This window comes from Micromys minutus, assembly GCF_963924665.1.
Source record: "Micromys minutus genome assembly, chromosome: 11".
In the NCBI taxonomy this organism is placed as follows: Eukaryota; Metazoa; Chordata; class Mammalia; order Rodentia; family Muridae; genus Micromys; species Micromys minutus.
In genome coordinates this window covers 5,124,484-5,150,705 of record NC_137980.1, presented here as the reverse complement: position 1 = coordinate 5,150,705, position 26,222 = coordinate 5,124,484, and the positions used below count along the sequence as shown (strand labels likewise).

Sequence of the window (26,222 nt, the reverse complement as noted above, 5' to 3'; positions counted from 1 at the left end):
ACTTCTTTAGAGAAGGATGAGTCCAGGATTTGGCTCATTTTTAAGACCAGCAGGGAATGTCACAGGCCCCCAAACTGTATAGGTCCTACATGGTGAAGATCCCATCCTGACTATAAACTACAACACACAGCCAGCACCACCTGGCAAAGCTAAAACAACTGTCTAATCCATCAAAGTCCACATAGTTCTGGAGAAGTTTGAGCTTCAGGGCTTCTCTAGTTCCATTTCTGGCTAATTGTTCTTGGTCAATGAAGTATGTCATCCCAGAACGTGGTTTTGGTGTTAAAAAACTCACCTGAGAAAGGCTTGATGCTACCCTGGGATCTAAAACAGCCAGTGCAGTTGCAGGTTGGCTAATAAAGACTCTCTACTGGCTTAAACTAAGTGGTCTTCTCTGGTGAATAACCCACAAAACACACACACACACATACACACAATCTATCATCTATCTATCTATCTATCTATCTATCTATCTATCTATCTATCTATCTATCTGACTTAGGAAAATGGCTTACAGGTTGCAGTATAGCTAATTCAATACTGACTGGCTATGAACTCAGTATTTGCTTAATTCGTGATGCTGAATGTCTTAGCTAATGATCTTCAGCAGACGCTGGAATTTCAGGGAAGTAGTCTTTAATGCCAGTGAAGGAACAGGGCAAGCAGGCAAAGGATCAAAAGTATCCTTATCTGGGCTTCCAGCAGAAGGTGTGGCCGAGGTTAGAGAGGGGTTTTCCCAGCTCTAATGTTTTGAATTAAAGTCGAGTCTTCCTATCTCAAAGATCTGGATTAGAAATGGATCTTCCTACTTTCTATTAAGCAAAAACCCCCTCCTAGGTGTGTCCTCCATGTTCCGGGTTTCAGTTAATCCCAGACGTAGTCAAGGAGACAGCCACAATCAGCCACCACACTCCCTGAGACCTGGGCCTGTTTCAGCTAGTCCCAAAGCCAGCGAGCCCTGGCTGCCCTTTCACCCTGGAGCTGGTGTCAGGCGTGCAGGAGACACCAGGCTTGTTCCACAGGTGGAGCAGATGGGGACGCCAGTCCTCGATTGTTTAGCAAGCATTCTTAACCTCTGAGACACCTCTCTAGCCCTAAAAAGGTATATTTGGACCTTTTGTAAATTGGCCAGGACCTGGCATCCCGTTGGAGCAGAATGAGCAGTTAGTTACCTGGGGAGCGGCAAGTTGGCCAGCCACCGTTGGCGGTTGCTGACAGGTCTACTGGCCTGCATTTCAGCAAAGTTAGTAGGTCCGCCCTTCTTATTGTAGCTTCAGAAGAGATGGAAAAACATTTTTAAAACCATACTGGGGTATGCTTGTTGGCACATGTGTATAGTCCTACTACTTTGGAAGCAGAGGCAGGAGGATCAGTTAAAGGTCAGGGATTGCTGCAAAGTGAGTTTGAGACCAACCTCAGTGCTAATACGATCTGTGTAAAAAAGCTAGTAATAAAAAAATTAATAGATATGCTTTTAAACCACATCTCTTAAGCTATTAACAGGCCACACAACTTACTTAGTGATTTAGCAGCATTTAAAAATAAAATACGAGTAGATGAGTTATAACAACCAAATACAGTTAAAAACATTAAGGTGCACCCCATATTTTAAATTTACTCTATTATTTTTATTTTCATTATTATTGTTGTAGTTGTTGTTATGTGTGTGTCTGTGTTTCTCTGTGTCTGTGTGTCTGTGTGTGTGTCTGTCTATGTGTCTGTCTATGTTTGTGTGGGTGGATTAGGTAATGTACAGTGTGTGTTCTGTGTGTGTGTGCATGTGTGCATATGTGTGTGTGTGTGTGTGTGTGTGTGTGCGTGTGTGCCATGTTGCCCAAGTAGAAGTCAGAGAATAGCTGTGTGGAGTTGACCTTCTTCTGCCTCCTTTATGAGGTTCTGGGGATTGAATTCAGTTTGTTAGTCTTACACAGCAGGCGCTGTACGTGTAGCGTCATCTCCATCCCTGAAGTGAGTGTTCTCTTGTGAGATTTAATCCCAATACATGTCTGTTGGCACGTCTATATTCCTGGTGGCCAAATTGAATACCCGGCTATAGTTAAAGAGTTGGGGGCCCCCCCAAGTTTCGTTGCTGTGAATGTGAGCCGGCAGCTTCCTGCCTGGGAGGTCTTTTGAATTGTAAAGCTCTATCCCAAACTTCCCAGGAGCAGAATGTGCATCTTAACAGGGTTCTGAGGTCCTTCCCTTTACACTCTGAGGTGGGGAAGCCCTGCTCTAACTCTTGGGGGGGGGGGGGGACAGAGCAAAGCGTGTCACAGTGGAAACCAGTGGGTAGAAAGTGTCCTGGGGACCTGTCACCTGGGTCGGCTAAGGCGGCATCCATACAACAGATGGAAATGTGGCTCGATGGCTTTCTATTTTCTCTTTGTTTTCTAAACAATTATTATTGTCGTGATGTTGTTATTATCATTATTATTATTTTCTACCCCTGTAACCTCTAAACAACCAATTCTAATTTTCTTAAAAATATCTGGGAAAATCTATCATTTTGCATTGCTGTTTCTAACAGAAATAAGTAGCCTGTGTCCGCCTTGTACCCAATTTATTTGTAGACAGAGTCTAGCTGCCATGGAGTTTGTAAGCTCTGGGTGGTAACAATGTGGTTTGTGGTATGTGTGTGTGTGTGCACGGGTGCGCGCGTGCATGTGTGTTAGGAAATGAACACAAGCTGCCCGCATACTTTACCCTCAGCCGTAAGTTAGATTCTCCCAGCCCCATTCCCTTCCCTACAGGTTTTATTAACCCGCAGTCCTTAGATCGTCTGTAAGCTTTCCCACTTGAACGTGATTTAAATGTCTGACCCCTGAAGCACAACACTTTAACTAATGTATATTATTCCAGCTACAGGAAACATACATTGTTCTGGGCCGCCTGCTCCTTGCAACTGGCTGCTTGCTAGCTCTGGCAATGCCTTGAAAGCCTTTGTAGTGTTTTCTTTGACCGGTCCTAGAGGGTTTTGATTACCCAGTTTGGTCTGCTCCCCCATGCACTGCCTATTCCAATGTTCTTTCTGTCTTCACACTGCTCAGTTCAGAAAGTATAGCTTGTTGACCTGAGAGAACAAACCAATGGAATCGCAATCCGACATGTCAGGAGCCTTGGGCTGCGGGGTGGACTAGCAGACACTTTCTAGTATAAATGAATGAGAATGGAGCACCCAAAGCTTTTGGGGTAATCACTGAGCGAGAGGGAATACATTCTCTCTCCCCCATAAGGCAGCTTACTGTTTTCTTCTATAAGAAGAATGTTTCTGGCTGCACAGAACTGGAAGCCAGCCTCAGCCTGGCTTAGGGAGGGAGGAAATTTACTAGCTCCTAGAGCTCTGAAGTGCACTGTGAGGTCGGATTTCAGGGATAATCAAGTCAGCTTTCCAGCTACCTTGACCTTTAGAGTTTCTAGTTCTGCCCAGGCCTATGTCTTAGTTCATCTTCTGTTGCTGTAACTGTTGCTTAAGTCTCAGTGATGTATGCTCTGCAGGGCTGAGATGTCCAGGAACATGGCACTGCATCTAGTGAGGGTGTCTCTCTGTCAAATCAGATGAGGCACACGGGGCGGAGCATTCATTTACAACCAAGCCACCCCTCTGGAACCAATTAATCCACACATTCAGGCAGAGCCCTCAAGACCCTATGAACTCCCCAAGGTCTTGTCTATACACACGAACACATAAACCATTGGGTTCAATTTCTAACACATAAAATACACAGGACCCACAAAACAAAGCCGTCCACTCCAGTTTTAGCTTGGCAGAGACTGAAAGTATTCCATCTGTCTATAGGAGCTGACTGGAAAGAGAACTCTGACCTGGTAACCATCAGGCTAACAGGAGAGTCCTTGCAATCTCATAAAATTCTTCTGATGTTCTTTTAGTTTAGTGAACAAGATTAAGCTAGCAGAAACATACACACTAGTCTCTTATGGCTTACCTTATGGTGGTAGCTGTGGGTCTGGGGAATGCTTCATTGGAAAGAGAACAAGACAGCATGAAGCTTTCATTCCACATTAACAGTCAGGAAGCTCCCCCAGCTATGGTAATCACCTCAGGTGTTCTTCTGTCCGCAGTACCTCATTGTCTTGCAGCATCTCTGTCTCTCTTTCTCTGTCTGCCAGCCTGCCCCATTCTATGTGTGTGTGTGTATGTGTCTGTCTGTCCATCTGTCTCTGTATGTTCTCTCTTTGCATCTCTCTCCTTTTCTCCTTTTTCTTCATATAAGTAAATGTCCAGAAAACGTTCTGTTGGCAACATTGGCTTTTCTCAGTGCCGGTCTTAATCCTCTATGGCAGTCCTACCAAAATGAAAGACCAAAGTGGCTCAAACAACAGAGACTTCGTTTCTTATAGTCCAGGAGGATGGACATCGGAGAGTTAGGCTGGTCAGGACTAAGAGCCCACCCTCTGGCTCATAAGGAATCATCCGTGCCTTTAATTCCAGCACGCATCAGGTATGAGTTTGAGCTAGCCTGGTTTACATAGCAAGTTCCAGGATGCCCAGGGTTACCTTGAAAGATCTTGTCTCAAAACAACTACCCTCACAACTACAAACAACAAGCTCCAATCATCTTGCTGTCTTAACATGGCAGAGGAGAGACAGATTTCTTGTTAAGGATACTCCCAGCACTCTTTCCTATCCTCTGGCTCTTACGTTCTTTCTGCTCCCCCCTTTGCTGTTTGCTGAGCATTGAAGGGGTGATGAAGATAACTGTTTAGGGCCGAGCACTCCATCTCTACTCGTTCTTAGCACTTCCACCAATGAGGAGCATCTTCAACTAGAAGGTTTTCTGACCAAAAGCTAAGAGTAGTGCTATCTGTAAACACTATTCAGAAGGCAGTTTGTCAATACCCTCATTTATGGAAGTAACAGCAGTAGATCCCTGTTAGGTTCTGTGCTTTCTTGCAAGTTGTTGTCTGTCTGCAGTGAAGGCAGGCATAAGATAAAACGAGACCTGTCATTGGACGAGAAGGAAAGGTAGGCGTGAACACAGTTTTAGAAAAGAGGAAGAGAGGAGAGGCCAGGAGAGGCAGCATGGAGGAAGACACAGATGATCCTCTTTGTGCATCTCTACATAGATACAGGTTGTTATGAATATCTTATAAAGGATGGATTTGTACAGGATGATTTGTGCTGTCTAGCTCTGAGTTTATGATGTGCACATTTTGTGGAGTGTAAAATTTTCTGAGTAAATCCGAGATAAAGCCACTGGTAAATTATGAGTTTCTGGAGTTTTGAATTTGTCAGGTTGTTTCGGGTACAGATATAGGTAGAGTTCGCGGCTGGCCCTCTGCCAGGAGAGAGAGACGCCAGAGGGGAGTGGCTGCCACTGAGGTGAATTACTGTTACTTCTAGATGGTTTTTTAGTGCCAGAACTAGAACTCCAGGGGGTAGCGTGGCGAGGTACCCCGCTGGAACAGCACGGAGTCACTGAGATGAATTAGTTCTATATGACCCTCTGGTGCCGACACTAACATGGGTGAGACCACCGGGTCAGAGGAGCAGTGACACGTTGGAACCAGTCACTGCCTTTTATTATTTACTACAACAATTTCTTTAGCTTTGGGCATTTATTCAGGTTTACAGTCCCAGGCATGAGTTTCCACATGAGGAGCAGGTCTCAAATCTAACAAGAAAGAAAGTGGTTCCTGACTCGTAACAGTCATACTCCTAATTACAGCGGGGACAGGTCAGCACTTACCATGCAAAAGCCAGTTTTTTATTGTTGTGGTTTCCAGACGGGCTTGCTTTGTGTTGCTTTGGTGGTCTTAGAACTAGCTCTCTAGACCTTGAACCCACAGAGATCTGCCTGCCTCTGCCTTCCTAGTACTGGAAATAAATTCCCCACCATTGCCCAGATAGGCTCACAGCCTTTTAAGACTGTGATCTTTTCCTCTCAGCAGCCTGTACAGCAAGCACCTTGAAGCGCTACAGAAACCAGCCACCAATACAACCATAACCAGGACAAAAGTGTTAGATGTAGAACCAGTGGCAGGGTCCACTGAGAGTTCGGATAATCTTAAGACTCTGAGGAGTTGACATTTAAGTCAGAATTTTATTATATACAGTACATAATATTTATATAAATATGTGCATATAAATATACCTATATATAACATCTGTCATCTATCTATTTATCTATCATCTATCATCTACCTATCTATCATCTATTTATCTATCATCTATCTATCTACCATCTATCTATCTATCTATCTATCTATCTATCTATCTATCTATCTATCATCTATCTATCATCTATTTATCTATCTATCTATCTATCATCTATCTATCTATCTATCATCTATCTATCATCTATCTATCTATCTATCTATCATCTATCATCTATTTATCTATCTATCTATCTATCATCTATCTATCTATCTATCTATCTATCTATCATCTATAATCTATTTATCTATCATCTATCTACCATCTATCTATCTATCATCTATCTATCTATCTATCTATCTATCTATCTATCTATCATCTATCTATCCATTATTAATTTGGGACAGTGGTGGTTTGACTAAAAATGTCCCACTCATGCAGGCAAAGTCTTCAAGACCTTATCGACTCCCAAAGGTCCAGTCTACTAGGAGGTGTGGCCTTGTTGGAAGAAGTGTATCACTTTGAGGTCTCAGAAGCTCAAGCCAGGTCTAGTGGCTCACTTTCTTCTCCTGTTGACGGCTGTTCCAGATGTAGAACTCTCAGCTCCTTCTCTAATACTAGGCCTGCCTGCATCCCACCATGATGATAATGGACTAAACCTCTGAAACTGTAAGCCAGCCCCCAATTAAATGCCTTCTTTATAAAAGCTCTGATCATGGCATTTAACAAATAAGTTATTTATAACGTCACTGAGAACACAGATAAGGAGAATAAGTTGGAAATGGTGGGTGTTCGAATCACGACTGCACTGAAAATTGATGCTGAAGAAATAAATATGTCTTCCTGAGAAAAATGGAGATGTGTGTAAGCAAAGCACCAAACAGCCATCACTTCACCATGTGCGATCTGTTTATCAACAGCGGCATGACCGTATGATACTATTGGAAATGAAATGATGGACCAGTTCCGACTTTCTCAGGGCACACACTATATCCATGTTATGACAAATGAACATGTATTGGCTTACTTTCTTACTGAACAAATGCTAGGACTTTATACTTCCCAATGCCTGGTATGTATCAGGCATGTTTTGGAGTTAGCCCAGCTTTTCTACTTTCATCTAAATGAGTGCTTTGAGCTGTTTCTCATTCATGCACTGGAAGACATGGTGAACAGGGGTGGTTTTCCCGTCAGATGCTTAGCTTAGTTAATTAGTTTTCAGCCACATCATCTGACTGTCAGAACATCAGGTATATTCACAGAGGCATTCCCAGTGGGCAAGGAGCCTGGGCACACACTGCTCTGTGACCTAGTTTCTCCTTGGACTCCGGTCTTCTCTTGGGTCCACCATGGCTTCTCCTCCCCTTGGCAGGTCAGTTCTGACTGACCTTTTTTATTTTCTCATGTCAGCCCTTCTGATGACAGTCTGATCTTAGAGACATCCTCACAGACAACGTTCGAGCTCCCCTTTAAACATGCTATACCCACTTAGCTCTTCTTTAGGAGCTCATGGCCCAAGGATTTCACGATCCCACATCTATTCTCTTCTTTGACTGTAAGCATTTACCTTGGGAGCTTAGTCTTTGGGATTTAGTTGTACATACATGAATATTATTCTACTGGGGCTTCTTTAAAACAAAGATTGGGGTTAAGCCAGGGGTCAGAGCCAATTAATAATATATGTTGAGTTTCAGTAAAATATAAGAACTTCAAATTATGATAAGTCTGGATCTGAATCATTTTTAATTTGACAAGTGGAGGATTTAAGACAGTTACTCAACCTTTATTAATCATGGTTTCTCCTTTAAAATGTAGAACATAAAATACAAAATGTAAAAATATAAAATTGAAAGTTTATTTAAGGTGATGTATAGACTGTGCACTGTGACATTCCAGAAACTGGACAGAATGCTGTTTATATAACAAGCACTAGATACATACGCTTACTCTTCTTACACTTATATAAATATGTGTATCACTTTTCCTTGTCATAAGTCAGTATGTAAGCACTCACAAGTTTAACGGTGAAGGGAGACAGAATTGTAGTCTTTCCCCTGATTTAGAAATATATACTCCAGGCTACTACCTGGTCAGAGCTTTTTGATCTGTTTCACAAGCTAGCTCGTCGGTGTTTTAAAAAATAGATCCTTAGAAAATGGGACAAGCTCATTTTTCTTAGATAGGATCAATTCTATTTTCTTTCATTAAATAAAGAAAGCGAACCGTCAAAAGGCATAGACAGGCAATACAACCTTGTTACGCTGTATCCCATTCAAGTCCAGTCAACAGCATTAGGGAACAAGTTTCACAATAAAAGTAATGGGTCACGGTATTGGAGACTCTGTTTTAGGTTTTCCTACTTCTAGCTTAGAGCATTTATTCCATGGGAAATCATGCGTAGCACTGTTTCTTATTAATCTGATGTTAACAACATCTGGAAGATGACCATGGAAACACTGGTGTGAATGGCAGGACACTTTGCTTCCAGTGGAAGTTTTGATTTACTCTGTCTTGCTCTCCCCCGCTCCCTCCTCCCATCTCCTTCCGAGAGCCAGTCACAAGCATCTTCAGCAGAAATAAGCAGGCAGGTGGTTTTGGAGTCACTCAGGACTGACCAACCCTTTAGTAACTGTTTTCCTCCTGACTCTTCTACTAACTGAGGCCCAAGTGCTTTTGACGTAGGTGAATGTTTCCCATTACAAACTTTATCAGACCAATGTGTTCCTTATTTACCAGTCATATTCCAGAAGTGTGCTCTATACTTATAAATATTGTTTTATGTTATAACACATAACAAATATATTATGGGTTATAATGCACATTTCAATACATAAATACAGGTAGTGTGGTCATAATAAGTTGTATATTATTACCTGCATCATAGGGTGTTATTTATGTTAGAAATATTCAATATAATATCAGTTTGTTTGCTTTTTAGACACACTTTCTATACATAATAGTCTGGGCTGTTCTTAGAACTCACTCTGTAGATCAAACTGACCTTGAACTCACAGAGATCTGTCTGCCTCTGCCTCCCTAGTGCTGGAATAACTGGAGTGTGCCACCAAGCACGCTTCTCTATCAATTATTGGAAATGTACAACTGATTGTTGACAATATTAGCAATTCCACTGTTCTATAGAGCCATCAGAAGTCATCAGAGTATTTTTTAATTTTGGCACTTTTTGTATGCATGTCTTACCATTAAGCCAGAACTCGACCGCCAGGTGAAAATGTATACCGTCATGCTAACGGGGTACTCTGTTATCTTAAGCAAGGCATGTTATGTATAAATAACCAACTGCAAATCCCATTTATGGCGTGGAGCAGGAGGGGCTCTCCCTGCTGCCATTCCTGTTGCTAAAGGGCCTGTTTAGAGGGAAGAAAATGAGAGTAGTGGGAACGCTGCTTTGAGTGATAAGAATGGAGTTTAGGAAGTCACTGCTGTCCCCTGTGACTGCACAGAGGGGGACTATGATGAAGTTCCGTAATTCCTGGCAGCATCTACTTCCTCAGACACTGGTGTGGATAGATAAGAGTGTGGCTGGCTTTCCAGGAATATGCCCAGATTTTACTGGAAATGAGATAGCTTCCTACGGCAAGCCCCAGCAGATTATTTCCCAGAGTAAAATTAACCTGTGCAGTATTTAAGTGTTTATATATTTTACAAAACTCTGGATCTTAAAGAGTAACAGTGATATGTCCGGATGTGACGTTTTTTCTGCGTAGGCACTCTGAATGGGCATGGCTAGAGGCTCACCAAAGTCCTTTTCCAAAGTACACTCAAACATTGGAAGCGCGTCTAGGGAAAACTCTAGCACAGTACCTGTACCAGGACAGTGTAAGGACAGCGAGGACAAGCTTCCTTTAAACTTCTGATTTCACAGTTCAGGACTGAGCTTGTTCTAGGAGGTGTAATTTAATGCATACATTATAATCTGCTAGTCCTGTAAACTGCACACCATTGTGTTAAGAAAGAGACAGGAGTGATGCTCAGTTGAATTGAATTTGATAATGTATCAAAAGGATTCACTGAGTCCATTTCCAAGTGCTGAGGCTACATTGTATGTGCCACTGTGTCTGTTCTGTGGATGTAGACTCAGGTCTACATCCCAGCTCTCCATTTTTTTTTTTTTTTTGAGTTGTATTAAGCCAGCAACAGGGGGCTGGAGAGATGGCTCAGTGGTTAAGAGCACTGACTGCTCTTCCAGAGGGCCTGAGTTCAAATCCCAGCAACCACATGGTGGCTCACAGCCATCTGTAATGGGATCTAATGCCTCTTCTGGTGTGTCTGAAGACAGCTACAGTGTACTCACTTATATAAAATAAATAAACCCTAGAAAAAAAAGCCAGCAACAATGCACACACGTATACTTTCGATACATAAAACTAGAACCTATTAGGATTATTTACTTTATGATGCTGTGACCAACATATTAAGCTATGTAAGCAACCTATAGAGTTTTGGTTCAAGGTCTCAGAGGGATGAAGACATGGCAAAGAGTATCTTCTGCTCATGGAGGACAGGACAGAGAGGAAACCACACGGAGTCTGGGACAAGATACCCAAGCACAGGGCTGGTTGTCCTTCCCCCAAGCCCTTCTGCCCACATGCCCCAGCACACCCACAGAGCAGCTCTAGGGCACTCAGAGCCACAAAGCACACTCCATATCCACTTCCAGGGTCTCCTTTCTCTTCTCTCTTGAAAAGAACATTGCACATAACAGTCTTCAAAAATCAAAATAACCTTGCTTTTTAAAAACTGTGTGGGGATGCCAGAGGGATGGCTCATTGGTCAAGAGCACTTGCTGCTTTTACAGATGCCCCAAGTTCGGTTGGTTCCCAGAACCCACATTGTGGCTCACAACTACAGCTTTAGGGGATCTGGTGTGTTTTCATCTCCACGAACAGTGTTCACCATTAAAGGGAAACAAGCCCTGTGCGAGGTGTACAAATATGTGAGTTTACACTTGTGTGGGCACGTTTTCAGGCCAGAAGGCCACACCAGGAATATCTCTCACTCCACCTTGTTTTTGGGCAGTCTCTCACAGAACCGGGACCTTGTTGATTGGGCTAGACTAGCTGACTGACTGGTCCTTCTGACTTGGCCTCTCAGTGTTGGGACAGTACTCACCACTTTTATTTGTGTGAGGCAGGGTTCGCTGGCCTGGACCTACCACACCTGCCTTTTAGATTTATTTTTGGGAGTGCTGAGAGCAAGTCCTCATGCTTACACAGCAAACACTTTACCCTCCGACCCATGTCCTCAATCCAAATATTTTTCTGCTACCAAAAAAATGTTTTACGAGTTGGAACATGTCCCCTCTCTGTAGTATGAGACCAAAGAATGAAAAGATAACTATTTCCCCACAGACAAGGACTTTTAGAAATGCATACCGTTGACACTGAACTCCAAAGACGTAACTGCCCATTATTTGAGAAATTACAAAAAAAAAAAAATTCTACCTCAAAAGTACTACCTGGTATCTTAGTTACTGTTCCACTGCTGTGAAAAGGCACCACATGCTGGCCTAGCTCCAGCTTTTGAAACCTCAAAGCCCAACCCCAGCGACACACCTCCTAATCCTTCCCTAAATTACAGTCTAGACTTTCAAAGGCATGAGCCTATGGGGCCATTCTCATTCCAACTGCACCTGGGAAGTTCTGAGTAGGTAGATTCTGACTCAATATTCTGAGGTGGACAAACTTCCTGGGCATATACTGTGGTTGCTGGCTTGGGCCCTATTGGTGGAGCAGGACAAAATTCAATTTTAAGTTTTCTATTGGCAAACCCACAGACGTCATAAGAACTGAGTTCCAAGTACCAGCTAATCAGAATCTCTAATTAGCTGGACATGGTGGCACACACTTGCAAGGAAGACAGATCCTAAGTTTGAAGACAATTTGAGCCACACAGCAAGTCTTCTATTGGTCTTTGGAAAACATAAAAGGTACTGCTTAGATTAGAAGCTAGGATGAAAAAAAAAAATACAAAAATTTTCAGTATTAAGAAAACTGATTTCAAAGAATTAAAGGGAAGAGAACATCTCCAGGGCATTTCTAGATCCAGGTATGTTTAATATAGATCACACCTGGAATTATTAGTTAATATATTGTTTCACTGAAGCGAGTCTGGGTTTCTTTTCTGTAGAATCAATAGTCCTGATTAAAAAAAGCAAGATCAGCCATTCAATAAACTCACGGAGCAGCTTCACAGTTAAGAGGACTCACCAACGCTGTCTAACCTGAAAGATACAGTTTAGTTTCAATGCTCTCCAAGGCCAGTTTCACAGGAGTGTCCAGGACTGAATCATAGGTGGTAGAGGGCAGAACTTTTTCACTTCCTTAAGATGGACAAATTCACACCTTCAGAATGAGCATGTGTTACTTTCTTCTTTCCAGAACAGGAAATCAGCTCAAGCCTTTTGGTCAAAGCTTGGTCCACTCACTGACCCCTTTCCCTTGTTCATATTATTGAAACTCTGTCTTCCACTGGCTTGTATGACAAACTTACAGTTCAGCTATTTGTGTGAAAGCTACTTAAACTGCATTCAAAATGCAGAAATGTCCCTTGGTAACATGGGAATCCCATTCTAAGGCACATACTCTTGCATGTGCATGTAAACAATGAACAAGAAAAATTAAATTTGATTCCAAAAGGATTTTGAAAGTTGCCAATCACTGTAACAGTCAGACCTATTTTTAAAAATATTTTCTGCTGTTTTTAAAATTTGCAAAAACAGTTCAGTGGTTTTCAACCTAACATAACATAATGTAGATTCTCCTGTAATGTTAGAAAAGGACACGAGGTGTGTGTATGTGTGATGTATGCAGGGGATGGCATCTAAATGCTAAATTATCTGATCATACTTGGTTCATTGCTTAAGACTTAAATTCACCTTTTAAATCCCCAGCGATTTCCATCAGTACAAATTTAGAAAGAAAGCATTCAGAAGGTTCTGAGAGTTTGACAATAATGTAAATGTCTGAATGGCGCGCATCACTAATACGACCAAACTTCAAATAAACTGCCAAGCAATTGTACAAAAAAGGAAAAAAAACACTTTTATTTTCCACAAGGAAGAGCAATAGGAAAAGTCAAATCATTTCCCACATGGTTTTCTTAAAACAGAGCCTACAAGGACATATTCAGCACCAAATAAAAGATTACAACAGCCATAGAATATAACCTATAAAGCAAACATTTAATATTGCACTTTGTTTCTTGAACATTTTGGATTTTACTTTTCCTAAATGAAAAATTAGGAAGCTATCTTGAATACTAGAGCGTAACTGTGACCCTCAGATGTCATGTCAGGAAGTGACCAATATTTAGAATAGTGTAATGCCTCTAAAGAGTAAAGAAGTACTTAAGGGAAAACAAAACTATTTCAACAAGTCATTAAGAAATTTTGTCTCCAGTGCCAATTGTCAGAATATTGGTCATTCTTGCTTAATAAAGTGTTTTGTAGATCTCGGTAGTGAGCACCCGAGGCCAGTACACCAACAATTGTTCCCTCGTTAGACACAACAGAGTCAGGTGTTTTCAGACATTCCCTCCCAACAGAAACAAAACCACCAAATGCCCTTTATGCCAAATATCCCATCAGCTTCTTCTGAGGGGGGACATTCACAAAATGACTAACAGTTAAAAAAATAATTCACCCCCATTTCCTTATTATCTAGTATTAGTTTGCTACGGGAGCACAAACCCTTTAACTGAATCACTTAAAACGCGATTCATTTTTACAATGGGCTCTCTTCACCCTGTCAGCATTATTCCAAACATGAATGATCTTCCATGTTTTCTTAAAGGCCACTTATGGAAAAGCCTATTTTGTATGAAGCGTTAAGACAGTATTTCACCAGGTCAAGCACCAGGCCAGAGTTATCAGTGTGTTCAGTCACTCCAAGTGTGGGTCAGAGGGCACGGTGACAGATGTAACACCATCGCACACATATGTTGCAATATCAGAGATGCTGGTGTCACTAAAAACAGAAGCCAACTCAAAAAAAAAAAAAAAAAAAAAAATCTCTATTCTGTACTTTGAGAAGATGGGGGTTTGAGTTGTTGCATGAATGTTAATATATGGTTATGATCCAACCATAAATTATCTTTAAAAATAATTTACTGATGTGTTGCTCTACCTATATACACTCAAAGCTAGAGACCTATCAATTCTTGTTTTAGATGATAGGAAAAAATGTTGAAAAGCAACATTACACACATGTATAAACTAAAGCTACGTATCCCAGCAAACGTTCTAGAATTTCTATATGTAAAGTACACACTTTGGGAACAAATCTGGGATTTTTATCTATTAAACTTGAGCAAATGTATAAATGAAGCTTCTTCCATCGTGACCTCGCCATACATATTCTGCCTTATTGAAGCACTTTGCATCAGCAAAAATGATTTCCAACATATGTGTTTTGGAGGTAATTAAGTAACTCTGTATAAAAATAAATGCACTTTCCCCTCCCTTCCCTAGTGACTGGACAGCTTCCATTCATTTTTAAAGTAATAAAAATAGTTTTCCAGAGCAACAGCCCTTGACTCTTTGCTGGTGCTGCCCTACTGTCTTTCTCCACTCTGAGCTTTTTTCTTCTCATATGTAATGATAAAAAGGGGAATGTGGGTGGGTTATCAGTTTTGTGTATGTCCCATTTCTGAGTTTCCCTCTTCAAAAAAGCCAACCAAATAACAAGAACAAGAACAACAACGTAACAGTGCAACAAACACAGACGGCATTCCGACAGTTTGGCAAGTGATACGTTCACCTGAGATTGAGTGATGTCAGTAACACAATGCTGCTGTGCAGTCAACAGTAGAAAGGCAACCCTCACAGGAACCAAACAGCCCTAGAGTCTCAGCGGCCTCCTCTCTTCTCCTTGTATCTGTTGCTTATCTACTACAGTAGGCTGCAAAACACACAGCAAAAGGATTGGCTTGAAGGCATTTGATGTTTGTAAATAAATCCACAATAGGATCCAAGCTGAAGAGGTGATACATGGTCAGTCTAGTAGGACAATTCTGAGCATGTGCATACGCAGGTAGAGTCCAGGCTACATTAACTTAAAAAAAAAAAAAAAAAAAAAAAACCAAAAAACAAAAAACCTGTCAGTGCGTTTTGTTTTTTGATGTCAAAGTTTTTCAAAGCTTTCTTTTGTTCCATGTTGTGCTGACCACAAACAAGTTTTAAGAGTATCAAGAGTCTGGCATAAATGGAAAAAAGCTGTAGTGACATTGAACTGCACAATGTAGGCATTGAGCATGTGCAAATTTTCCAATTGGAAGGAGAACATCCTTCACAACGGTGTCTTGACACATATGACCACAGGCTAAGGAGACTGCCTGCCCTTGGCATGTGCCAGTTCTAAAGAAGGAAAGCTCAGATCTTCAAGCATGTTGGAGCAGCCCCGAATGATGCTGTAGGATTCTAAAGCATGATCACTGGTCGTTTCACGTGTTTGCCATTAGTCTGGGCAAAAGCAGTTCCACTTCCTCTGAACACGTGTCTCCAAGATACGTCTCTGTCCTCAGCCGGGAGAGATACAGTTCGGAACCCATATCAACTTGATTCAGTCAGGTCTTCCTTCAGCGAGAGGGGCATGATGGCCTGTCCTCGGACGACTGATCAGGATTTGGATCAATCTAGTAGGAATAAGACACAATTCGTGGTCACCTTGGTGAGGTGCAGGAAGAGTGCAGCGCTGATCTGCTGACTACAGTGAGCAAATGTAGCCAATGTCGGCAGAGGACACACAGGACTCATTAGCTCATTCTAACCTGGTGCTCTCCCCCGGAATTTCTGTGGGAACGACAAGGTGCCAGATTCCCAGCATTACCTACAGTTCCGCATGAACAGTTCAGCTGCACACAAGGTCCTGGCAGCCCCCCTCAACCTCAGCAGTGCATAAACCCGAGCAGTGCGTAAACTCAGCCAGACTGCCGTAACATCAAACTGATCATCTCCTTTGTAAAGTGTCTCTTACTCTAGACCTAAAATGCCAGCGCACCTTTTCCTGAGGCTCTGTGGTGCTTGTGAAGGTCATTCAAAGGTCTATTTGGACAAGACTTACAGACTCCAACTTAAATATGAGTCACCCAACATGCCTCAGAAGTTTTATGTCAAATATACATTTTTGAAGAAAATAGCCAGCCATTGCCTTGTAGTTAAAAATCACATTCCACAGTGATTTTAGGGTTGTACATGTTTTAAATTAACTTATACTCATCTTGAAATGGGCAAAATGTATGGAAAATTAGATAAAATACCATTTATATATTTATTAAAAAAATTTCTCCCTATGAGAGCTATGAATACTCAAAGCCTAAGCAAAATAAGAAATGTACAAGTAAAATAATAGAACTTTTGAGAAATGTTAGAACATTTCAGAATCTAACACATATTTTATGGACCATAGTAAGATAGAAAAACTTCTAATCAAAAATGTGCATGAACAGATTCTGAGTACCCTACAGTCAATTAAGATGGTTTTGGGGAGCCATGTCTTCAGTTATGGGGTCACAGTAAGATCCTTTATGTGTAGTGAGTATAAAACACTAGTAGAGTTCTTCCCTCAGCTGGTCTGCCCTTCCTGCTAGACCGCCCCACCTGTGGAGGGTGATTTGTTCCAATCTCAGCTCAAGCATCACCTTCTCAGAGAAGCTTCTGCTCATGATCTGAGCCTGTCTCCTAGCACCGTTGAAACAGTGTTTCCCTTCGAACCTTTCTTCCCCAGCTGATCTGTGAGCTTATCCAAAGTGCTCACCTTTACTCCTGTGCCCAGTACCATCAACATGAACAGCGTAAATCAGTTAGCAGGGTTTTCACAAGTCGTTTGGAAATATGCTATTTTTTTCTTATGACTAAGAATGCTAAAATATGCAAGAACTAGATTGGAAAAGGATTATGAATAATATAAATTCTAGCTATTTAACTAATGTTTATAAAATATGGTTATTCCTTAAAAATGATAATGAATTAGAATGAACATCACATTATTTCCTGAATGAAGTCTTAAATTAGAAAATTTGACAATCATAACTTTTAAGCTATTGATCTAAATTTCTTACTCCCACAATAACCAAGAAGTAACTGTCTTGTTAAAGCCTGTATCTTTATAAACCCTACCCCGCTGCTTCCTCAGAGACTCAGTACATGCATATTTGTCTTGGTGCTTACCTCTGAATAGAGAGGTGGAGGTAAGAACCGAAACTCCTGGATATAAGCAAACAGTGGTCCTTGAAGAACTCTCTCAAAGTCATCACATGCACTCATTGGTGCAAGATTATTCCGTCTCTGTTCCTCAGTTACGACCTCTGCATAGCTGGGTGGTGCTGAGGGAGAAAGATACACGCAATTCGAACAACATGTTCTTATGCATGTCAAAATACACAGAATAGTAGATATTAAAAAAATGTCATGTGAAAGCATAATTATTTGTTTGGTGATTAAAAAAAGGGAGACATACAACCAAACTTAACATTAAGGTCACATGTGCTATCTAAGGAAAGGTACAATTTAACTAGGGACGTACTACCAAAAACAAAAGAGAAAGTCTTACTAAGAGAGTGTGCTTAGAAATGTATTATATAATTACCTTCAGGTCTTTCAGGAAGAGACAGACTGAGCCAGTTCATGTTCATGCTACACTGACTGCTCACACTTGAGGTTCTGCTTCCAAATGGATGCAGGGGGATGGTCCCGATGACTAGCGGCAAAGTGAGAAGCAAGTCCATGGCCCCGGGAATATCCACGTACACCTACAGGGACAGATGCTGCAGTGAGCATTCCTGGTACAACATCTTTAAAGCACAACCTAATTTTGACATTAGCTGAGATCCCTTCCAGTTTCTAGACAATTTCTCCTTTACGTGCAATGTTCTAGGCTTATGTGAGGTAGAAGTAACCATCGCACACACATTTACACTCTACTCTATATGGACTGTAAAAACCATCCTTGGATAAGACAATACTACACCCACAACTTCAGGACGGAATCTAAAACCTTGTGTAGTACTATCTACCATTACTGAGTACTACCCATCAGTGAGTACTACCTACCATTAGTGAGTACTACCTACCATTAGTGAGCACTACCTATCATTAGTGAGCACTACCCATCATTAGTGAGCACTACCCACCATTAGTGAGTACTACCTACCATTAGTGAGCACTACCTACCATTAGTGAGCACTACCCATCATTAGTGAGCACTACCCATCATTAGTGAGTACTACCTACCATTAGTGAGCACTACCTACCATTAGTGAGCACTACCCATCATTAGTGAGTACTCCCCATCATTAGTGAGCACTACCCATCATTAGTGAGTACTACCTACCATTAGTGAGCACTACCCATCATTAGTGAGTACTCCCCATCATTAGTGAGCACTACCTACCATTAGTGAGTACTCCACACGGATTATACTGCAGTCGAGGATGGAGGGGGAGACTGGGGGGATTTTGAGCAGCTTGCCATTCCACGTCTCCGTCTTCCCAGATGATAAGGACTCTCCACGTAGATTTGCCACAAGCTGTTTAACTTCCTTCATTTTTCCTTTGGCGTAGAAGGCCTGTGTTTGGTAAATGGCTGCCTTTGGCACTACCATTCGAGAAGAGCAGTTCTCAATCTCAGCAAATATCTGTATTGATTCACCTGCAGAGGGAAGCCATTACAGTTACTCTTAGAAAACAACCCAACACCTACTATAAAGTCAGACTTCTGAAGCTCAATTACGAAGCCCTGCTAACTGTATGGCAGAGAAGCAAGCGTAGAGACTCAGTTACGAACAGGACTTGCTCACTCATGGTGACACAGGGCCCACGCTTATATGAAGAAAATGGACAGGGACAGTGGATACAGCTAAGGAAGGCTGGCTGCCTACATTCGGTATTTGCCATATTCTAATTGTATACACAAATATTTAGCAAACTACTTTTTGTGTGCGTTCAACCTCAGACATACCTGGGGTGTAGCCCTTCCTCTCAATTTTGGCACTTAAGGATATTGGGCCTGAGGTGCAGAACCAGCAACAGAGTGTCTTTTCTTTTGTGCCTGCTTGGGGTGACTGTAAAAAATAAATTGAGAAAAAAAAAACATCAGTACAGAAGCTCATAAAAATGCCAGAATATTTTAAGTATCAACTATGAGAATTAACTTTGTTCCCCTAAGCAATGGTTTAAATGAATCCAAACTTCTCTTTATATAAACTTCCATTCGATAAAGAAAACAAAGGGTTAAAGGCTTTACACTACTCCAAAGCTAAGTTTCAGTCCATCATGTACAAATAAAAACTAATTAGAATAAACAAAAAAACCCTTTCCAAATTCTTCATAAACTGTCTGAAACTTGGTTGTAATTCCAAATGGTAACAGCTTACTTGGAAAATGTAAAAAAAAGTTAGTAAACCGTGCATTTCAAAGGTTTTTATTTCTTTAAAGATGTCATCATTTGCTTAAACCTAACAGTTTTTGAAGCCAAATTTGAATTAATCTTATAAAATGCAATTAAGAAATTAAGGTGTTTTAGTTTTTTCACGAAAATGATGAATCCCCATCATTTGACACGTATCCCTAACTGGAATAATGCAATGTCCTACAGAGCTTAGATTACCACAGTCTAAGTAAGAGTAGATGTTATCTTAATCGATAATATTGTTCATTGAATCATGTAGGAACCAGGCCATGTTATTGCTGTGTTCTGCATAAAAAAAATACTACAAATCACATATTGGTTTTTTATATGTACTTAGCACAGCATGAAAAATAGGAGCACATTATTTATTTGCTTGTGTGATCTATTTCTACTGTATTTTAAAATAGGTATTTTTAATGAGATTTAATAAAATTGCTTTGTTAGAGCTATGGAGAATGCATAGATTAACTAGTTATTCTTTATGTATTCTTATGTTCAAAAGCAATTCAGGATTCAGTCAATTCTTACCAGTAATGAAGGAGTGTTGATATCTATGTGCTCAAAGACTGTAAATTCCTTCTTTAATTTTACTGGTAGAAGCCAAGGCCTATGCAATTCGGCTTTCACCCAATAGCGCACACTGCCATGACGGCCTTCGAATGAGGTAGCAAGTGGTCTGCGTAAAATATAAAGATGGACACGTTAATCTCAGTCTCTCTAAAAACCCAGCGTTGGACTAGAAGAAATGCGTTAGCATGTAGAACTGTCTGAGGCACCACAGGAGAAAGATGTCACCATGTGCTGCTGGTGGACCAATGAGGCACCACATACATAATTTCTTAAAATTTTCCAAAGGGATAAGTCACTGGGGAAAGATCTTTTATTTTCAAATAATAAGAGGTAAATGTAACAGAAATTTTGTTTTAAACTAAAGAGCCTACTTTTAATGTTGGTGGCAAAATTATGAAAGTTAAATAAAAATAAAGACTGGCCTCACTATTTCTACTTTAAAATCCTATTTCCTAATCAGACATTCAGAAGAGTCTCTATACTGCTCTACTTTTGTTAGCCAAAAATTAGCACCCCTTTTTATAGCAACTAATTAACTATATAGCATAAAAAAGATGTAGGATATTCTCACAATTTCCTTTTTCATAAATTCACAGAAATGGTAATTTTTTTACACTCCTGTTAACTCATATTCTAACTCCTCCTTGGTTGTTTCCTGGCTTTACTTTCTAAGGCTCGAAAAGAAAAATATTCCCATTAAGTCTATGTGAAAAGAGTCAGAACTGCTTCAACTTGGCCAGATTGCAGTTTCAGTGTTTATAAAAGGGTTTGAGAAGCAGCCTGTCCCGCTAGAGAACTGTCCTCTATTACTGAGAAGGCAGAGGCTAGATTCTCCTAGGAGAAAGAAGTGCCACTGTTTTACAGTGGTTATGAACACTACATACAATTCTAATGTAGAATTAGATACAGTCAAGGCATGACAAACTGTTACATGAGCTGAATTCATCCTACAATTCAATGCAGGTGCCAGTTTATATGTTTCAGTATCTGCTAAAAGGCATTGTGCAAAATGTTTGTATATTCTATCCCACATATCTGTTAAAATGCTAAGACTGTACTAGATTTCCACTTTCCACTCTGTGGCTCTGACAGAAGCTTCCTTTTAAGTCCAGGTTATGATACCTTATGTAATGTCCTCAACAGCTCTGCATAAAACAGCTACTGAATTTGTATCTAAACTACAGGACTCTCCTTGAGTCTTATTGTTATATTCTAAATTTATTGCTAATCATTCACATAGGAGAAAAGATGGAATACTAAATTTTAATCCAGTGAGTCTCAGCTCTATTCTAATAAAGCAATAAACAGCTGACTGAAGGTTTACTATTTGATTCGCACCTACCGAATCACCAGTCCTAAGTTAAATATTAGCACTTTATAAGCTTCAAACACAACTGTAAATTCTAACAACTGAATGTGCTTTCTGTAATTTTGCCACATTAAATTAAAAATAGCTCCTTCTATTTAATACATTATTTGCCTCTATCAAGTTTCTATAATGAAAAGGGTTTTTTTTTTAACTAAAAATTTAAAAAACTCTGTATTTAAATATGAACTAATTTTATAAGACTGTGCTTGACTAAGAGTACCCATAGAAAATGCCTATTAGAATACTCACGTCTGTGGAAGCTCGAAGCTAAATGCATATTCATGCCTTCCTGAATGAATAATGTTGAAGCCTTCTTCAGAATTATCTTCATCTAAAAAAAAAGAAAACAAAAAACCCTGTCATTCTCAGGTGGTTATCAAGGACGTTCTTCATGACCAAAGCCACAAGCTTTCATCTTAAGCTATCTTGAGTTCTAAATCTAAAGTCATCATTTGCTATGGCTAAAATAAAAATCCTTATTCTTCATTTTCCTCATTCCTCAAATGGGGATGATGAATAGTTACACTTTATAGGCTATTTTTATTGTAGTGAAAAAAAAAAAAGACAGTTAAAAACTATGGAAAACAGGTTTAGGTACCCAACGAATACACTGTTATCTTGGTCACCAGTTGTTTATTTAAGTGTGCTTAAAATAAAGATTGTAGAATATTTTCCAAATTGCCAGTTTTTGGTGACTATTGAATTTCTAGAAGCCTAATGACGGTGCACCCAGGAAGCAGACAGTTGAGGACCCCTGGGACTCAGGGCCACCCAGAGGGGACCCTGTGAAGGAGAGGCACAAGGGATTATTACAAAGCTAAATACAATTGTTTACTTAGACAATATTCAACACTCAACTGGTTTTAGCAGCAACTAAAAACTGCTTTTGTAAGTTTCATTACAAAGAAACATTTTGTTCAACACCCCTTAAGTCTAATTGGGTGGTTTCCATTTGCAGGGAACTGGGTGGTGGTGGGTGGGGTGTAAGCTTTCACTTAATCCACTTTTGCTCGGATTCAGTTTTTTTTTTTTTTTTTTTTTTTGGTACGTGTGTGAGATGTGAAAATAAATCTAAAAATGTGCGAAAGGTTGCTTTGGCGGTCTAGGTAATACACCGAAGTCCCAAAGAGTGTGCAATCCTTTTTCATTAGAATGGGGTGGGGGCTGGCGCTGTACCAGGACACTTCACCGAAGTCCTGAGAGTGCGTAAAAAGGTGACTTTCATCCCCACAGCCCGGTGACCCACCCATGTGCGCACCGCTCCCGGGGAGCCCCCTAGGGCGAGCCCCGAGGACGGTCCACCCGCTCCCTTTTGTGCCAGCTCAGCAGTCTCACTGAGGCGAGCAGCGGCCGCCGCCGCGCCGTGGTAAACAAGTGCCTGGCTGTCAATCAAGAACTAGACTGGAGCAGGAGAGGACCGGCCTAAACCGGCGCTGAGCAGATCCCAGCCGGCCCGCCCGGCGCGCGCCCGCGCCCGGCGCGCGTCCCGCTATACATACGGCATACGTCGCGCGGCGCTCGCGCCCGCGCAGCCTAGCATGCTGGGCCGGGAGGGGAGGGGGCGGGGCCGCGGCGCGCCGAGCTTCCGCTTTCCACGCCCCAGCCGGTGACCGGTTCAATCTGGCTCAGGCCACCCAGACACCTTCGCGGTTACAGCAAGGGGATCTGGGGAGGTCAGCCCCCCCCCCCCCGGGACAATGGGCGAGGCCGAGCTGCCCGTCCTGGGTCTTGTCCCCTCGGGTCAGGCAGGTACCAGCCTAGGAGCGACCGTGGCGCCCGTACCTCCGTCAGTCCCCCGCTTTTGAGCCGAGCCTGCGCCCAGGGCAGTGGCACCTGCGGCGGGCGAGGGGCTGGGGGCGGCCCGGAGAGGGGCGCGCCCAGGGGCGGAGGCAGCGGGCCGGGAGGGACCTTTACCGGCGCACGCCGGTTCCAATCCTCGCCTCAACCGGCGCGAGCCGGCTTGGCTCCCCGCCCCCTCCTACCCCGTCCAATCAACGTCTGGCATCGCCTTAGCAACAGGCTAACAAACGCGGCTCCGCCTATCGCCGGGCGCCGGGGGCGGGCGCTCAGCGACCAGGCTAGTTTGAGAGCGAGGTGCCAGTTGGAAGTCATTGAAACTATTCCAGCCCGGAGAGCCGGTCCACGCGTGGCCGGAGGCTGCCGGGGCGCCTCGCGGGGTGCAGGCAGTCGACCTAGCCGCGAGACCGTGGTGCACACGGACCAAGGTCCACAGAGCTCGTCCTGTCTTTCCCTACTCCAAGTCTTAACTCTTCGAGGGAAAAGCCTTTGTCTCCTTATTTTTAACTAAAGGCTGCAACGTCAAAGCAGGTTCAAACGCAAACTCATGTGTCTGCCTTTCTGTTAAATAAAAAGCAAATAAGAGCGCTGTCATTAGGCGCTGTAATGGCCCGGCCGTGTGGAAGCTGCGGTGGGTGAGCTAGGGAAGCATTTCAGCATGTAGGATTCCTAGGTGTAGCGTAAACCCTAAGAAGTGGCTTCACCTTCACATTTAAAAGACGATACATCAATTCTATGAAACTTAAAGCATCCCCCATTCCTCACTTGCTTTGAGTTAAATTAACGTCTCCCTAGGATGTACATTTTCAGAGACTTAAAAAAAAAAAAGCATGCCTTTATCTGAAAAATCGCCAGTATTTGCACTAAAATACTGCATTAGAAAGAAGAAACACAAATTACATAACCAGTTTTAACATTATATTCTTCTTGGACTAGGAATTAAGTCATCGCCACCACCTGACGCGTGTAACCAATCTGCTGAGAGCAGAGCAAGCGCCCCTCCTCACCATCCCCCAGAACTGGTCCGAAACAGGATTGAACCGCTTCTAACAAAGGGTGGAAACTTAGAAAAACAAGCTTGGAGTCGCCTATATTTCCACACTGTAGCCACTTAAACAACAGATCGCAAATCTCAGGACCCCTTTCTCCCTTTGACAACGCCTTAATCCTCATCTTGAGCCCAAAATACCGAATCCGATGTGCCATATACTTTTCGATTTCATCTGTCTGCCCTGGGTTTCATTGAATCCACGTTCCAAAGTTAGACATGATGCTCCGTGAAGGAAATTACTGCCACCGAATGGCTTCTAAAACTGACCTAATAGTTCGCATAATGATAGATATTATCCTTTAAAATAAACGATGCTTGATGTACATTTTAAAAGGAGTTGGGAGAAATAGGGGGGAAACACGTGGGGGTGTTGATACCATATGTCAAAATAAGCCACGGAAGCCCTTTATCAAAGAATAATAATCAAGTCTTTCAAGTCGTTTGCACGTTAATATCAAAATCGGATACATCTAGCAGCCTTCTTAAAATGTCACTACAGTTCTTTTATTGGGGCTCATTCGTGGATCTAAGGTTGTAACAGAAAAGGAGAAACCCAATGTTGGACTGCAGCCTTTGCAAATGAAATGTGGAAATATTAGTCAAACGACCGAGTCACATTTAAACATGTAAGGTGCGTGTGGCAGATAGGAAGCCGGTTACAGATGTAGTTAAGCACAGTTTGCACGTACTTTGCAGACGCCTGCAAGGGTTAGGGCTTAGCACGCTTGAACGTCAAGGAGAAACTACATCTTCTAAGTTTGCTAACCTTCGCCAAACTGCCGATTAGCACTGCACTAAATGAGATTAAAGTTCTCATGTAAAGACGTCGAATGTAGTGACCAATATAAAAACTTACCTCGTTCGTGCCCAATTAAGATGTCTTTATGGTTGAAATATTCTACTTCTTCGGTGTAATTCTGTGTGTAGGCAGTATTGGAGCCGGCGTTTCTTGATTCAGTCCAGCGTACTTTCGCATGTCCTCTTGCATGAATTTTAAGAGATTTTACTCTGATTTCCCCAGTAACTTCTAAATTTACCCTTCCTGAGACAGTGTCCCCGCTAGAATACACGGGGACATTACTGTCATTAAGACAGTCAAAGCTTATTGTCAAACTCTTTACCTTTCCCAGCACCATGATTATAACAAAATCTATAAAAATATAATGTAAGACAAAAAAAAAAAAGTCAAGATCGCATATAAGATGGGATCTTCACTTAACACTGATCGGTGTCTTTGCCGTGCAAAAGAAAAAAAAATCTTGCAGGCAGGATCAGTGATTGTCTACAAATAGTTCATTGAGATTTCTTAAAAAGTCAGGGCAGCAGAGGAGCCGCTGCTCCACGCTCCTGCTCGTCTCAGTGGTCTCCTTACAAAGACGGGCGGCTGGAGGCTGCCAGCTCACTTTAAGAGCAGCTTTGTGAAAAACAACCCGAGTGCGCAGGCGCAGGCCGGAACTGCGGCCAGCCTCCCCGCGCGTTCCCTCGGGCGCGGGCGGCGCGCGCCTCCCCTGGCCGCGCGCTCCCGGGGCAGGCGGTGTCGGGCCGGCGCCGCCGCGATTGGCCGGGCCGCACGCGCTCCGTGCGCTGCGCCGAGGCGCCCGGAGGGCGAGCGAGCGGGGTGGGGGGACCGGTTAGGCGAGCCGCCGGGGGCCCGAGTCCTAGCTAATGGATTTCGAAAGGAAACGTAATAAACAGCAGACTGATACTGCTCACAGGAGAAAGCATTGTTGACTTGGATAGAAACAACAAAAGCGGGCTAGACTTCGTAGGCTGGGTGGCTGTGGACCAAGCCAAGGGGAGCCAAGAACAATGCTCCAGGCAGCTCTGGCCTTAGCTGCCTGCCTTCCCAGACTCCCCATCCAACCCAGCCAAGTTGCCTGTGTAGTGTGTAGGC

The 26,222-nt window shown here is 42.3% G+C and overlaps 1 protein-coding gene across 2 annotated transcripts; it reads right to left on the bottom strand.

The window, feature by feature from the left end:
- Positions 1-13,161: 13,161 nt before the first annotated feature.
- ARRDC3 (arrestin domain containing 3) lies at positions 13,162-25,676 on the bottom strand. Of its 2 annotated transcripts, none has more exons than XR_013975261.1 (8): positions 25,185-25,676; positions 21,730-21,811; positions 20,070-20,217; positions 19,092-19,194; positions 18,526-18,782; positions 17,722-17,884; positions 17,304-17,496; positions 13,162-15,769 (listed from the first exon to the last, which is right to left on the bottom strand). XR_013975261.1 is itself a non-coding variant. In XM_080925807.1 (8 exons), exons 1-8 carry the CDS (start codon positions 25,462-25,464, stop codon positions 15,713-15,715), a joined length of 1,245 nt encoding a protein of 414 aa, XP_080781933.1. In that variant the 5' UTR covers positions 25,465-25,676; the 3' UTR covers positions 13,162-15,712. The 2 variants fall into 2 exon arrangements, 1 of the variants encoding a protein (XP_080781933.1); XM_080925807.1 differs by having other exon boundaries at positions 17,304-17,458.
- Positions 25,677-26,222: the final 546 nt, after the last annotated feature.